The sequence below is a fragment of the Carcharhinus amblyrhynchos genome, chromosome 11 (assembly GCF_965287045.1).
Source record: "Carcharhinus amblyrhynchos chromosome 11, sCarAmb.v2.hapA, whole genome shotgun sequence".
Lineage (NCBI taxonomy): Eukaryota > Metazoa > Chordata > Chondrichthyes > Carcharhiniformes > Carcharhinidae > Carcharhinus > Carcharhinus amblyrhynchos.
Window position 1 is genome coordinate 541901 of NC_137334.1, and position 15645 is coordinate 557545.

The window sequence follows — 15645 nt, forward strand, 5'->3', positions numbered from 1 at the left end:
TCAGGCCTCATTTAGAGTATTGTGCGCAGTTCTGGTCGCCTCACTATAGGAAAGATGTAGAAGCTATTGAGAGGGTACAGAGGAGATTTACAAGGATGTTGCCTGGACTGGGAGGCATGCCTTATGAAGTTAGGTTGAGGGAGCTGGGACTCTTTTCCCTGGAGAGACGAAGGTTGAGAGGTGACCTGATAGAAGTTTACAAAATGTTGAGAGGAATAGATAGGGTGGACTCTCAGAGGCTATTTCCCCAGGTTGAAATGGTTGCTACGAGAGGACACAGGTTTAAGGTGCGGGGAGGGAGGTTCAGAAGTGATGTTAGGGGTAAGTTTTTCACTCAGAGGGTGGTGAGTGAATGGAATCGGCTGCCGTCAGTGGTGGTGGAGGCGAACTCGCTGGGGTCTTTTAAAAGACTTCTGGATGAGTATATGGGGTTTAATGAGATTGAGGGTTATAGATAGGTCTGTAGGTTGGTAGGTGTTGATGTGATCGGCGCAACTCGTGGGCCGAAGGGCCTGTTTGTGCTGTAGTGTTCTATGTTCTATTCAGTTGTTCAACCATTTCTTTGTCCCCTAATATACACTTCCCCCATTTCTGTCTGTAGGGGACCTATACATTTGTCTTCACCAACTCTCTTTATTTACCTCTCGAAACTCCTCATGTCAGTCTTTATGTTCTCTGCAAGCTTACTTTCACACTGTATTTTCCCCTTCTTAATCAATCTCTTGATTCCCCCTTTGCCGAGTTCTAATCTGTTCCCAATCCTTACAACTATTATTTTTCTTGGCCAATCTGTACACTTCTTCCTTCGATCAATATTATCTCTAATTTCCTTTGTAAGCCATGGATTGGCCCTCTTACCCATTTAGTTTTTGTTCCAGACAGGAGTAAACAGTTATTACAGTTTCTCCATGTGTTCCTTGAATGTTTGCCATTGCATATCCACTGTCATCACTTTAAGTAACTCTCCCCAGTCTATCAAGACCAACTTACGCCTTATATCTTCATACTTTTCTTTATTAAGATTCAGCACCCTAGTCTCCAAATCAAGTACTTCACCCTCGATCTTGATTACATACAAAATTGGCTTGATGACAGAAGGCAAAGAGTGGTTGTAGAGGATTGTTTTTCCAACTGGAGGCCTGTGACCAGCAGTGTGCCTCAGGGATCAGTGCTGGATCCACTGCTATTTGTAATTTATATCAATGATTTGGATGAGAATATAGAATATGATTTGCAGATGACACAAAGATTGGTGGCATAATGGACAGTGAAGGAGGTTATCTCAGATTGCAACAGGATCTTGATCATTTGGGCCAGTGGACCGACAAATGGCAGATGGAGTTTAATTTGGATAAATGTGAGGTGATGAATTTTGGTAGACTGAACCAGAGCAGGACTTACTCAATTAAAGATAGGGCGTTGGGGAGAGTTACAGAACAGAGAAATGTAGGAGTACAGGTTCGTAGCTCCTTGAAAGTGAAGTCACAGGTGGACAGAGTGGTGAAGGTGGCATTTAGTATGCTTGGTTTCATCGGTCAGAATATTGAATACAGGAGTTGGGACGTCTTGTTGAAGTTGTACAAGACACTGGTAAGGCCACACTTGGAATACTGTGTACAGTTCTGGTCACCCTATTATAGAAAGGATATTACTAAACTAGAAAGAGTCAGGAAAGATTTACTAGGATGCTACTGGAACTTGACGGTTTGAGTTATAAGGAAAGGCTGGATAGACCAGATTTTTCTACTCTGGAGGGTAGAAGGTTTAGGGGTGATCTTATATAACGAGGGGCATAGATCAGCTATATAGTCAATATCTTTTCCCAAAGGTAGGGGAATCTTAAACTAAAGGGCATAGGTTTAAGGTGAGAGGGAAGAAATACAAAAGGATCCAGAGGAGCAATTTTGTCAGAGGATGGTGAGTGAGCAGAACAAGCTGCCAGGAGATGGTTGTAGAGGCATGTACAATTTTGTCTTTTTAAAAGCATTTAGACAGTTACATGGATAACATGGCTATAGAGGAACAGGGGCCACGTGTGAGCAATTGGAACTAGCTTAGGGGTTTTAAAAAAAAAAGGGCAACATGGACAAGTTGAGCCAGAGGGCCTGTTTCAATACTGTAAGACCTCCAGGACTCTGTGACTACGATTCTATCTTGTTAAAAAATTCTATCATTTTATGGTGTCTCATCCTCAAAGGGTCTCGCACAGCTAGATTGGCAATGGTTCTTTTCTCATTGCACAGTACTCAGTCTAAGATGGCCTGCTCTCTAGTTTGTTCCTCCACATATTCATGTACCCATCCGGATGCCTCACAAATGTTGATAATGTGCTTGCGTCCACAACCTTCTCTGGCAGTGTGTTCCAAGCACTCACCGATCTCTGCATGAAAAAATTCTCCTGCACATCTCCTTTAAACATTCCCCCTCTCATCTTGAACCTGTGCCCCTTGTAGTTGACACTGCCACCCTTGGAAAAAGTCTGACTATCCACACCATCTATGCCTCTCATTATTTTGTACACCTCTATCAGGTCTCCCCTTAACCTCCATCTTTCCAGTGAAAACAAACCGAGTTACTTCAACCTCTCCTCAGTCAATACCCTCGAGACTCGGCAACATCCTGGTGGACCTGCTTTGTACTCTCTCCAAAGCTTCCACGTCTTTCTGATAACGTGATGACCAGAACTGCTTGCAATGCTCCAAATGTAGCCTAACCAAGGTTTTGTATAGCTGCAACATGATTTCCCAACTGCTGTACTCAATGCCCTGGCTGATAAAGGCAAGCATGCCATATGCCTTCTTAATCACCTTGGCCACCTGTGTTGCCACTTTTAGGGAACTGTGGACCTGCACGCTCAGATCTCTCCGTATATTAATGTTCCTGAGGGCTCTGCCATTTACAGGACAATTCAAACCTAAATCTGATCCTCCAAAATGCATCACCTCTCATTTGTCCAGGTTAAACTCCATCTGTTCCCAAATTTCCAATCTCTCCATATCCTGTTGTACCCTCTGACAATCCTTGGCACTATCAGCAACTCTGCCAATCTTCCTGTCATCCATAAACTTAATGATCAGACCCCCCCACATTTTCCTCGAGATCATTTATATATACTAGAAACAACAGAGGTCCAAGCACTGATTCCTGCAGAAAACCACTAGCTATAGATCTTCATTCTGAAAATCCTTCCACCTCTACTCTCTATCTTTTATAACCAAGCTAGCTCTGTGTCCATCTAGCCAGCCGACCCTGTGTGATTTCAGTTTTTGTACCAGTCTGCCACGTGGGAACTTGTCAAAGTCCATATAAACAACACTCCCAGACCTTCTCTCATCAATTTTCTTTTGTCACCTCTTCAAAAAACTCAATCAAGTTGCTGAGGCATGGCCTTCCCCGTACAAAACCATGCTGGCCGTCACTAACTAGTTTATTTTCTTCCAAATGTGCATACACTCTGTCCCCAGTATCTTTTCCAAAAGCTTCTCCACCACTGATGTCAGGCGCACCAGCATATAATTTGCTGGATTATTCTTGCTTCCTTTCTGAACCAAGAGAACAACATTGTCATTCCCCAGTCATCTCAAACCTTGCCAATGGTCAAAAAGAATGTGAAGATATCTGTTAAGGTCCCAGCTATTTCTCCCATGCCTCCCAGTAACCTAGGATAAATCCCATCAGGCTCCGAGGACTTGTCTACCTTAATGTAATTTAGGATACTCAACCTTTCTCCTTTGAAATATTGGCATTATCAAGAATGTTCACACACCTTTCCCTGATCTCAACAGCCGTCATGTCCTTCTCTTTGGTGAATACCGATACAAAGTACTTTCACCCACTTCCTATAGTTCTATACATAACTTCCCTCCATTGTCCTCGAGTGGGCTGACTCTTTCTCTTGCTACCCTCTTGCTCTTAAACTATGCATAAAAAGCCTTGAGATTCTCTTTGACGCTATTTGCTAAAGGCATTTCATGGCCCTGGTTAACCCTCCTAATTCCACATTTAAGTTCCTTCCTATTTTCATAAGTAAAACTGTATGAGATTAAAAACCTTTTGGATGCAGATAGCTGCCATTTCGGGTGTCCATGTACTTGCTACTCGATGTTTAGCTAATCTCTCCTCTTCTTCTTCCTTTCGGATTTCCAGCATAAACTTGGCTCGCAGCCGTCCCTGTCGAGCGCGCTCAGAAATCTGAATGATTTGAATTGCTTCTTCAAGCGTCAATTTTATACTTCTTTCCTAAAATATAAAAAGGAATATTTTCTTTTGAGAGAAAGTACTCAACTTGGTAAAACAATGAATAATTTCATGTTATCAAATATTACAAAATCAAAAATTTACTGTCAGATCATAAAACATAAATAATACCAACAGATTAAATTTTGACTTAAGCTCAGCAGATACCCTCAAGTTAAGAATAATATGGAAATCTTTTCAGAAGATCCTGTAGAAGGATCAAAAACAATGTTTAATATACAATGAACATTTGCATCCGTTACACTGATATCTAGACTCAAGTGTTAAGTTATGAGGAGAGGTTATACAAACTAAGATCGTATTCCCCGGAATTTAGAAAGATAAGGGGTGATTTGATTGGGATTTTCAAGATCTTAATGGCAACAAATAGGATGGATGGAGGGAATCTCCTTCTGCTAATTGGGGAATCTAGCATCAATGGTCATCATCTAAAAGCTGAAGCCAAATCTTTTGAAATAGAGTGAAATAGAAAACACAAGGGTGGTGGAATTACACATCTTTTCTACAAATAGACTGAGAGTCCATTATATAAGAATTAATAAATTTATTTATTTGTCACAAGTAGGCTTATATTAACACTGCAATGAAGTTACTGTGAAAATCCCCTAGTTGCCACACTCCGGCACCTGTTCGGGTACACTGAGGAAAAATTTAGCATGGCCGCTATATATCTAACCAGCATGTCTTTGGACTCTGGGAGAAACCAAAGCACCCGGAGGAAATCCACGCAGGCATGGAGGGGGATGTGCAAACTCCACACAGATAGTGATTCAAGCTGGGAATCAAAGCCAGGTCCCCAGTGCTGTGAGGCAGCAGAGCTAACCATTGTGCCATAACATGGCAGTGGAAAACAGTGGCAGGACAAGACAGAGTCAGCATGGATTTACAAAAGGAAGATCACGTTTGACAAATTTACTGCAATTCCATGAGAATGGAGAATGTAACAAGGAAATTTGATGGAGGGGGAGGGAGCGGCGGTGAATGTCATTTATTTGGACGTTCAGGATTTCAACAAAGTCCCACATTACAGATAAGCACGTAAAATTAAAGCACATGGGATTTGGGATAGTGCATTAATATGGAAAAGTCAAAACAAACAGTATGAATAAACAGACTGTTCTCCAAGTGGCAGCCAGTGACCAGTGGGTTACCGCAGAAATCAGTGCGAGGACCCCAGCAATTCATAATGTACGTTAGTGATTTAGATGAGTGAACTGGCCTGCTGTGCTCAAGTGTGTCTGTGTGTGTTAGTTAGTGTTAGTATCGTCCAGGCTTGCTAATGTTTCTGCCCCTGCTGGGAGAGGTCCCCACAGCAGGGACAAGCATGATGGCTTCACTGGTGGGGAAAGAGGCCATTGAGCTTTCCAGCATAAACTTGGGTCGTAGCCATCCCTGTCGAGCACGCTCAGAAATCTGAATGATTTGAATTGCTTCTTCAAGCATCAATAATTTTATACTTCTTTCCTGTTTTCCGGCGCAAGGCTGATAATGCCACAAAACTTGGCATGGGAAAGTCACGATCAGCTGGATACCATTAGATGGCATGATGGCCAGAGTACTGGATGGCGGAGAATCCTCTGAGGCATTCCCAGTCACCAATGGCATCAAACAGGGCTGTGTGCTTGCACCCACACTGTTCAGCATGATGTTTACTGCCACGCTGAACGATGCCTTCCAGGACAGTATTGCTGGAATCAGCCTCAAGTACAAAGTGGATGGGAAGCTCTTCGACCTCAGGAGACTTCAAGCTATTACCAAAGTGAAACAGACTATTCTGAGAGATTTCCTCTTTGCCGATGGCTGCACTCTACTGGCTCAGAGCCAGAGATGCAAGTCAGTACGGACAAATTTTCCACGGCATGTGACAACTTTGGACTCATCATCAACATTAAAAACACCAAAGTCATGCACCAGCCTGCTCCTCATACACCGTACACGGAACCCATAATCACAATCAAAGGGCAGAAACTACAGGCAGTGGACCAGTTCACTTATCTTGGTAGCATCCTCTCCCAAGCAGTGACTATTGATACAGAACCGCAGAATATCAAAGGCAAGTTCCGTTTTCGGTAGACTGCGCTCCACTGTAAACTGAAGGTCCACAGTGCCGTGGTACTCACTACCCTCCTGTATGCCTGTGAAATGTGGACTGTGTATCAAAGGCATGCAAGACAGCTCAATCATTTCCACGTGACTTGTCATCGCAGAATATTACACATCAGATGGCAAAACAAAGTACCAGACACTGAAGTTCTCTCCAGAGCAAGTCTACCATCAGTCCACACACTGCTTATGAGAATGCAGACGCGGTGGGCAGATCATGTCATCTGTATGTCAGACGAGCACATACCCAGGCAGCTCCTTTTTGGGGAACTCTCTGCTGGAAGACGCTCGCATGGAGGGCAGGAGAAACGTTACAAAGACACACTCAAGGCCTCCCTGAAGTCACTTGACATTGACACAACCACCTGGGAAACGCTGGCACAAAACTGCCCTACCTGGCGCTGCGTCATCCACAAAGGCTGTCAAGCTCACGAAGCAAGGTGCATTGCTGAAGCACAACTTAAGCACGAGCTGCGCAAGTCGAGTCACCAGAGCAACAACTACAGTGTCTACACAAGTCTGTCCAATATGTGCCAGGACATTCCGTGCCCAAATTGGCCCTGATCAGTCATCTTCGGACACACCGCAACCAGCCTCAAAATGACTAATGGTGTCATGGTTCTCATCGACAACGATGGACGAACAACAACAGTATCTTACCGAGGCCCTCTCCCCCACCTTATCGCTTTAATCCCACACATTTACTATGGCTAATCCATGAACCTGCACATCTTGGGACACTAAGGGACAATTTAATCTCCCTCACCTGTAGGTTCTTGGACCGTGGAAGCACAAAGCAGAGAGTGTTTGGAGCTTATTGTGAAGTACCAGACAAGGCAAAAATCAGCTCAGAAAAAGAATCATAGGGACTCAAAACATTGACTGTCTCCACAGATGCTGCTAGACCTGCTGAGATATTCTACTATTTTCTCGTCACATTCGTGGATTTGTACTGAAAATGTTCTTCCACATTGGATGCACAAAGATAAAGTGACCAGGAAATGCAAATATTAGAGTGGGTTCTTTCACAGCTAGCAAAAAAACTTTGATAATCTTTTTAGCTGTTTTGGCAACAAACACATGCCAGTAGAGATCAGTTTTCTTAAAAGTAGCCTTTCTGTAACCTAGCACTTTTCAGAGAGAAGTGTTTCTGAGAAAGGCAAACTAAACAAATACATCTGCAATATGAATGATGTTTCCAGGGTGTCGTACTTTTGATGAGATTTTTACTGAAAATAGGTTCACCCGGCCCAGAGAAAACAGTAATCAGCAAATCCTTCAATTTCTCAGCTACCATCTTCCTCTGTAGTAAATAAGATCGTCATGCCAGAGTGGGGCTCCCTGAGGTGTAACAGATTATGTTTAATATAGAATTATCAACACAGCACAAACCACCACCTGATAAGGCATGTTACTAACAGGAGATGGTTGCAGGACCAACCTCTTTTTCTACCTGTTAACCAATTGCAACAAGATGAGGCTAAGAAATTTTTTAACACCTTCAGTGTTGAGATTTTTAAAATTGATACGACACACTCTTTCACAGGTTTAAATTAAAAGAATAAATGTTTATTTTCACAGTACTCAAATGTAACTGCAATTGCATTCAACACAAGACACACACAGACACAAAGAAAACTTAGTAGCATGCATCTTGATTTCTTAAAGAAATCAAAAAGTCACCTGCTGGGGAGGTAGTGGAACCAGATACAGTAGCTCTTATGGCTTTTAAGGGGCATTTTGACAAATACACGAATAGGATGGGAATAGAGGGATACGGTCCCCAGATAGATAGAAGGTCTTAGCTCAATTGGGCAGCATGGTCGGTGCAGGCTTGGACAGCTGAAGGGCCTGTTCCTGTGCTGTAATTTTCTTTGTTCTTTTATTATTATTAGGTCTCAAAATAGTAACTGGAATTGTTGAAAGCCTGAAGTGTCACTCTTTGTCCACTGAAGAAAATGGAGATTGAACATTTCTGCCAATAAACCCAGTAGCTTACTCCATGCAAGTGAAGCAGGTGTATGACTTTTCCACTCAAAAGCTCATGTAGTGAGAATATAATCAACATATATACTTCTCTGCCTATGAAGAATTTCTGGGTAACGTTCTTCCTTTTCGGGGCTGGGATCTCACTCCTCTGTGGTTTACTTTTCCTCCTAGACTTGCTAACTGTAGCCTTCTTAAAATTGCAGCTAATAAAGTGTTTCTTGCTGTAAGCTAGTTTCTGTAATGTTACCACAGTATTAGCATTCTCGTTCTCAAGGCCAATGGGTTAATTGGTTAAGTATTGTAATACAATAGGGAATTTTTGATATTCCCATCAACATTCCAGTAATGAATAGCTTCTGAACATCATTATTTGCATTTCCATGTCCATGAGGCCTACCAGTCTATTATTTACTGTTACTCTAAGCCTCCTTAATTGAAATGGAGGGCGCAATCATTTGTGCCTCGGAAGTTATTTGCACTTCGTGTGATTTCCGAGACATGCAGACACAAGTCAGTCCCTATGCCTTTACAGAAAGCACAAATGATGACTTCCCTGAACTCCATGTTGTGGCAAAGTAAATTGGCCTTTTACATTCTGCTTTTTCAAAGTACAGTGTCCATTTTCTTCATTAATCTGTGGCTATACAAATACCTTTAACTTTTTAAAGTCAGGTTTCAATCACATGCTTAGGTAAAGAAATAAGAACATAAAGACAATCAAAACTAACCTCTTCCACTTGAGTCCCATTTTGGGATAATATCCGCGCCAGGATGTTTTCTCTGGCCTTCAAAACTTTCAATTTATCCTTGACAAAGTATCTGGGAATAGGAATCTCTAGGTCTTCCTGTGAAATTTAATTTTAGAATGTTAAAGAATTCTTGCAATAAGCACCAAGAACATATATCATCAGAACCAGGGTGGATTCACAATGAAACACATCATGCCCTAGCATGGAGCCCCCAAAGTCTGGGAGGAGATCGGTGTGGAGCGGGGGAGCAAAATGCAGGCTCCCTGATTGATTTCTCTCACAACAAATCAGGTGCAGACATACATTACAAACCTGCCCTATGTTGAAAAAGTAATTACTATTCTCAATAAAGCAAAGTAGAGGACAAGGACATATCTGATCCACTGCAGCTCTTAGTTCAGCACAGGCACTGTGGAGACATTCACCTGTTTGGAACAACATTACCCATGCTGCATGTGGCTGAGCATTTGTACAATGAGAATCATCAGTTTGGAAATGGGGGAGACCCAGCCTGTGATATCTAATGGAAGTTGTGGTTCTGCTGTTCAGCAGCAGCTGGCGCCCAGTGTTTAAGGGTTAGAATCTGAGAAAGTGCAAGCCTGAACAACTATCACCTGGATGGGGAATTGGAAGTGCACACCTGTAAATCTGAGCCCAGCCCCAGGAGCTGGGATCCAGCATTGCAAACACTTAACCCCTCTAACCTATCCCTCTCCTTTACCACCTCCCCCTCACATGCTTCCAGAGGGTGCAGCCTCAAGCTGCTCACAGACGGGGGACACAAAGCAACAATGTCAAGAGAGAGTTGTAGTAGCAATGAGAACTCCAGGGAAGAAGCTACACTTATGACTGAACAGGAATTCAACAGTAAAGAGAACTGAATTATGTGCAGTTGAAAATGGAGGGAAGCTGGGAACAAGGATATGTCAAATTGGGAATGCTTCATTTCTTAAAGAAGTGCAAGGGCAAGAGAAAGGGAAAGAAATGAGGGCAGATAAAGATGGCATAAATAGGCATGATGCATATTATGGTGATATCCAGCTTTAGCTGTCGATGAGAGTAACTCCTCTGTCAGAAAACTTGGCAATCAGTATATGAAGCACAAGAAGTTATTTCCACTTTTATTTCTTGCACGTTGTTTTTTTTCCCATTTGAATTTTGTGGGACTAATAGATTCAACAGTTTTATTTAGAATTCACACGTCACGTTCCTTCGAGAGTTGCTGCAGCAGGACCTGCTCTGGGGAGAAATACACCAGCTTTCAGTCACAACCTGACATTTTGCTATTTTTTTGTAAAATACTGCCCAATAACTGAAATCAATTGCAAATGGACATAATGGTTTTGTGGTTTATTCCACTGTTTTGAATACTGAGGTAACATATCAGAGTTTAAATTTGTACCTGAAAATGGGCATGGGGACCATGATGGGTGGGTGATTAACCCATACCCATTCAGCCAACACAGGTAACATGTCAACTTTGTTCAGCTTGCTCACTTTAATAATTCTACATGTAACACTGAATGAGGGTCTTCTGTTACGCTTTCCAATGTTAATGCAACAGAGGAGGTCAACACCGAATTCATTGAGAGCTTGGAGACCACATAAAATTTGTGCTCAACCCCATCGGCACATTTATGGAACCAATCAGGACGGAGTGTCTGATAGAGGTCATATAGGTTTACAGCATGGAAACACGCCCTTTGGCCCAACTTGTCCATGCCGCCCAGTTTTTACCATTCAGCTAGTCCCAATTGATTTGATTTATCATTGTCACATGTATTAGCTTAGTGAGAAATATTGTTTCTTGCACTATACAGACAAAGTATACCATTCATTGAGAAGGAAACGAGAGAGTGCAGAATGTAATGTTACAGTCATAGCTGGGGGCGGGGGGGGAGCGAAAGATCAACTTAATGTAAACGAGAGCCTTTCAAAAGTCCAATGGCTGCTGGGAAGAAGCTGCTCTTAAGTCAGTTGGTACATGACCTCAGGCTTTTGCATCTTTTTTCCCTGACAGAAGTAGATGGGAGAGAGACCGTCTGGGCTGTGTGGAGTCCTGAATTATACTGGCTGCTTTGCCGAGGCAGTGAGCGTAGACAGAGTTAATGGATGAAAGGCTGGTTTAAGAGATGGATTGGGCTACATTCACGACCTTTTGTAGTTTCTTGCGGTCTTGGATAGAGCAGGAGCCATATCAAGCTGTGATACAAATCAAAAAGATTGCTTTCTGTGGTGCATCTGTTGGTGAGAGTCATAGCTGACAAGCCAAATTTCTTGTCTTCTGAGAAAGTAGAGGCGTTGGTGGGCTTTCTTAACTATAGTGTCAGCACTGGCGGGGGAACTGGACACCCAAAAACATGAAGCTCTACTTCTATTTCTACTTCGTCCCCGTTGATGTAGATAGGAGCATGTTCTCCACTACATTTCCTGAAGTTGATGACAATCTCCTTCGTTTTATTGACATTGAGGGAGAACCACACCAGTTCACCAGATTCTCTCTCATTCCTGTACTCTGTCTCATCATTGTTTGAGATCTGACCCACTATGGTGGGGTCATCAACTAACTTGGAAATCGAGTTGGAGGGGAATTTGGCCACACAGTCATCGGTGTGTAAGGAGTTTAGCAGTGGGCTGAGAACACAGCCTTGTGTGGCACAGGTGTTATTGCCTATCCTTACTGATTGTGGTCTGTGGGTTTAGAAGTTCAGAATCCAGTCGCAGAGGGAGGAGCCAAGGCCCAGGCCACAGAGTTTAAAGATGAGTTTCATAGGAATAATGGTGCTGAAGGCTGAGCTGTAGTCAATAAATAGGAGTTTGACATAGGTGTCTTTGTTACCTAGGTATTCCATGGTTGAGTGCAGGACCATGGAGATGGCATCTGCTGTGGACCTGTTAACAGCGGTCGGCAAACTGGAGTGGATCCAGGCAGTCCAGGAAGCTGAAATTGATTCGTGCCATGACAAGCCTTTCGAAGCACTTCACAATGATGGATGTCAGAGCCACCAGACGATAGTTATTAAGGCATGCTGCTTGGCTTTTCTTTCATACCTGGATGATGGTCGTCTTCTTAAAGCAGATAGAAACCTCAGATTGTTGTAAAGAGAGGTAGAGGAGGTCTGCAAATACCCTTGCCAGCTGATCCACGCAGCATCTGAGTGCTCGTCCAGGTACCCCATTCACGCCAGTCACTTTCCGCGGGTTGATCTTCAAGAAAGCTGCTCTGACATCTGCAGCGGTGACCCCAGATACAGGTTCATCCGAGGCTTCCAGGGTGGAGGGCATGCTCTTGCTGACCTCCTGTTTGAAACGGGCATAGAATGCGTTGAGCTCATCAGGGAGGAATGCATTGAAGCTACAGTCATCTTCTAGACTGTCATGTCTTGCAGACATTGCCATAGTCAGTGAGAGCCCGTGTCACTAACCTGGGTCTCTAAATTTGTCCAGTACAACCTTTTGGCATCTTTGATGAATCTCCTTAGGTCGTATCTGACTTTCTTGTACAGTAAAAAGTCTGACAACACCAGGTTTTAGTCCAACCGATTTATTTGATAATAGACTCACAAGCTTTCGAGGTTTCCCTCTTCGTCAGGTGAATGGAGAGTTCTGGCCTCAGACAGAGTATATAAAGCACAGACAGTTTAGAGATTACTGATTAGAATGCGAATCCTTACACCTGACCTGCTGTTCAAGACCTGAAGTGGCTGACAATATGAGTGGAAGGAGCACTGATCACAGGTTACAGAGATGTGTATTGTCTCCAGACAGTACAGTAAGTGAGGTTTTGCAAACCCAGGCAAGTCACGGGGGTTACAGATAGTGCGACATGAACCCAAGATCCCTGTTGAGACCGTCCTCACGTGTGCGGAACTTGGCTATCAGTCTCTGTTCAGCAACTCTGCGCTGTCGTGTGTCATGAAGGCCGCCTTGGAGAATGCTTACCCGAAGGTCAGAGGCTGAGTGCCCGTGACCACTGAAGTGTTCGCCAACAGGAAGGGAACAGTCTTGCCTGGTGATTGTCGAGCGATGTTCATTCATCCGTTGTCGTAGCGTCTGCACGGTCTCCCCAATGTACCATGCTTCGGGACATCCTTTCTTGCAACGTATCAGGTAGACAACGTTGGCCGAGTTGCAAGAGTATTTACCATGTGCCTGGTGGATGGTATTCTCACGTGTGATGATGGTATCCATGTCGATGATCCGGCATGTCTTGCAGAGGTTGCTGTGGCAGGGTTGTGTGGAATTGTGGTCATCTTCTCCGGAGTCTTCAACATATCATTGATGAAGACGAACATCTCGCCAGGGCTATCCCCACACCCCCACTTCTTGCCTTCAGGCAACCACACAACCTTAAACAGACCATTGTTCGCAGCAAACTACCCAGTCTTCAGGAGAACCTGGTGTTGTCAGACTTTTTACTGTGTTTACGCCAGTCCAACACCAGCATACCCACATCATTTCTTGTATAGGTCACGGTTCCCAATTGCCTGCATTTGGCCCACACCCTTCTCTACTCATCCTACCCATGTAACTGTGTAAATGCTTTTCATAAGACAAAATTGTACCCGCCTCTCCTACTGCCTCTGGCAGCTCACTCCAGACACTCACTGCCATCTGAGTGAAAAATTGCTCCTCTGGACCCTTTTGTATCTCTCCCCTCTCACCTTAAATCTATGTCCTCTAAAGATGTTGACTATCTACCTGATCGATGTCCCACATTATTTTGTAGATTCCCTATAAGATCACCCACAAGTGTCTTATGCTTCAGGGAGAAAAGTCCCACTCTATCCAGCCTCTCTTTATAACTCAAACCATCAAGTTCTGGCAGCCTCCTAGTAAATCTTTCCTGCACTGTTTCCAGTTTTCCTTTCTATAATAGGGTGACCAGAACTGTAGAACAAGATGTCCTAATTCCTGTTTTTAATGTTCTGACCAATGAAACCAAGCATGGCAAATGCCTCCTTCACCATCCTGTCCATCTGTGACTCCACTTTCAAGGGGCTATGAATCTGTACTCCTAAACCTCGTTTTCTATAACTCTCCCCAGTGCCCTATCTTTAACTCAGTAGGTCCTGCCCCAATTCGATCTATCAAAATGCATCACCTCACACTTATCAAAATGAAATTCCATCTGCCATTCATCGGCCCACTGGCCCAATTGATCAAGATCCTGTTGCAATCCTAGATAATCTTCTTCACTATCCATTATGCCACAAAATCTTGGTGTCATTTACAAACTTACTAACCATGCCTCCTCAATTCTCATCCAAATCATTAATATAAACCACAGATAACAGTGGACCCAACACCAATCCCTGAGGATACACTACTGGTCATTATTCTCCAGTTTGAAAAACAATCCTTGTCAAGCCAATTTTGTATCCAATTGGCTGTCTCACTTTGCATCCTGTAAGATTTAACCTTATGCAATAACCTACCATGTGGTGCCATGTCAAAGGCCTTGCTAAAGTCCACATAGTCAATATTGACTGCACTGCCCTCATCTACCCTCAAAAAAATTCAATTAAATTCATGAGACATGATTTTCCATTCACAAAGCCATGTGGACTGTCCCTAATCAGTCCTTGCCTTTCTAAGTGCCAATGGATCCTGTCTCTCAGAACGCCTTCTAACAACTTACCCATTACAGATATTAGGCTCACTGATCTATAGTTCCCAGGCTTGTCCCTGCAGCCCTTCTTAAACAAAGGCACAACTTATGCTACCCTCCAATCTTCAGGGACCTCACATGTGACTGTCAATGATTCAAATCTGTCTGCTAGGGGACCCACAATTTTATCCCTAGCCTCTCACAACATCCTGGGATACATTTCGTTAGGTCCTAGGGATTTATTTACCTTGATGCACTTTAAGACTTCCAACACCTCCTTCTCTGTAATACATACGGTCCTCAAGACATCACCATTTATTTCCCCAAGTTCCCCAACATCCATACCTTTCTCAACAGTACATACTGATGAAAAATATTCATGATCTCTGCTTCCATTAGAAAACAAGACACAATTTCTCAGTGCTACTGTGAAACTTTAGACTGTTGCAATCATGGGTCTGGATAATGATATTCGAAACGTCACAAGAGACTTATAATTTGTCCTCCAAAAGATTAATAGGATTGATTAAACAATGTCCTAGGACAATAATCATGGTCCATAGAGCACGCACTGAATATCCTCTCCTCCTGTACTCAACACTCATCCTCCCAACTTTGTCCCTTGCCAATAGTGTTGCAGTTACCTGTCAGCCAGTCCTGTCATTATGCTACAAAGGAGCCATCAAAGCCCTCTAGTATTCTTGACCAAGAGCTACTCAGGATTGTCTTCCCAAGGTTACTTGCAGTCTCCCCCAACTAAGAATTGGACGCTCTCTAAAAGCGTAGAGGACCATTTATTGCGTCCTTAGTGATGGAGGAGCTCAGCATATCAGTACAAAAGATAAGGTTGAAACATTAGGACCTTGGTAACATTACAATCACTGGGGAAGCAGAGCTGAGCAAACTGATGAAGTTGCTGGTTGATAAGTCTACATG

The 15645-nt window shown here is 43.3% G+C and overlaps 1 protein-coding gene across 3 annotated transcripts in view; it reads right to left on the minus strand.

The window, feature by feature from the left end:
• LOC145349811 (dynein regulatory complex subunit 11-like) overlaps positions 1–15645 on the minus strand; it is a 207466-nt gene that overhangs the window by 181434 nt on the left and 10387 nt on the right. For 2 of the 3 annotated variants that reach the window (XM_080198355.1, XM_080198357.1), the window contains exons 3-4: positions 9078–9194; positions 4051–4239 (exon numbers count right to left, since the gene is read on the minus strand). In XM_080198355.1, the coding sequence (XP_080054481.1) occupies positions 4051–4239; positions 9078–9194 (306 nt within the window). The remainder of the gene's footprint in view (positions 1–4050; positions 4240–9077; positions 9195–15645) is intronic. The other variant, XM_080198356.1, reaches the window with a different exon arrangement.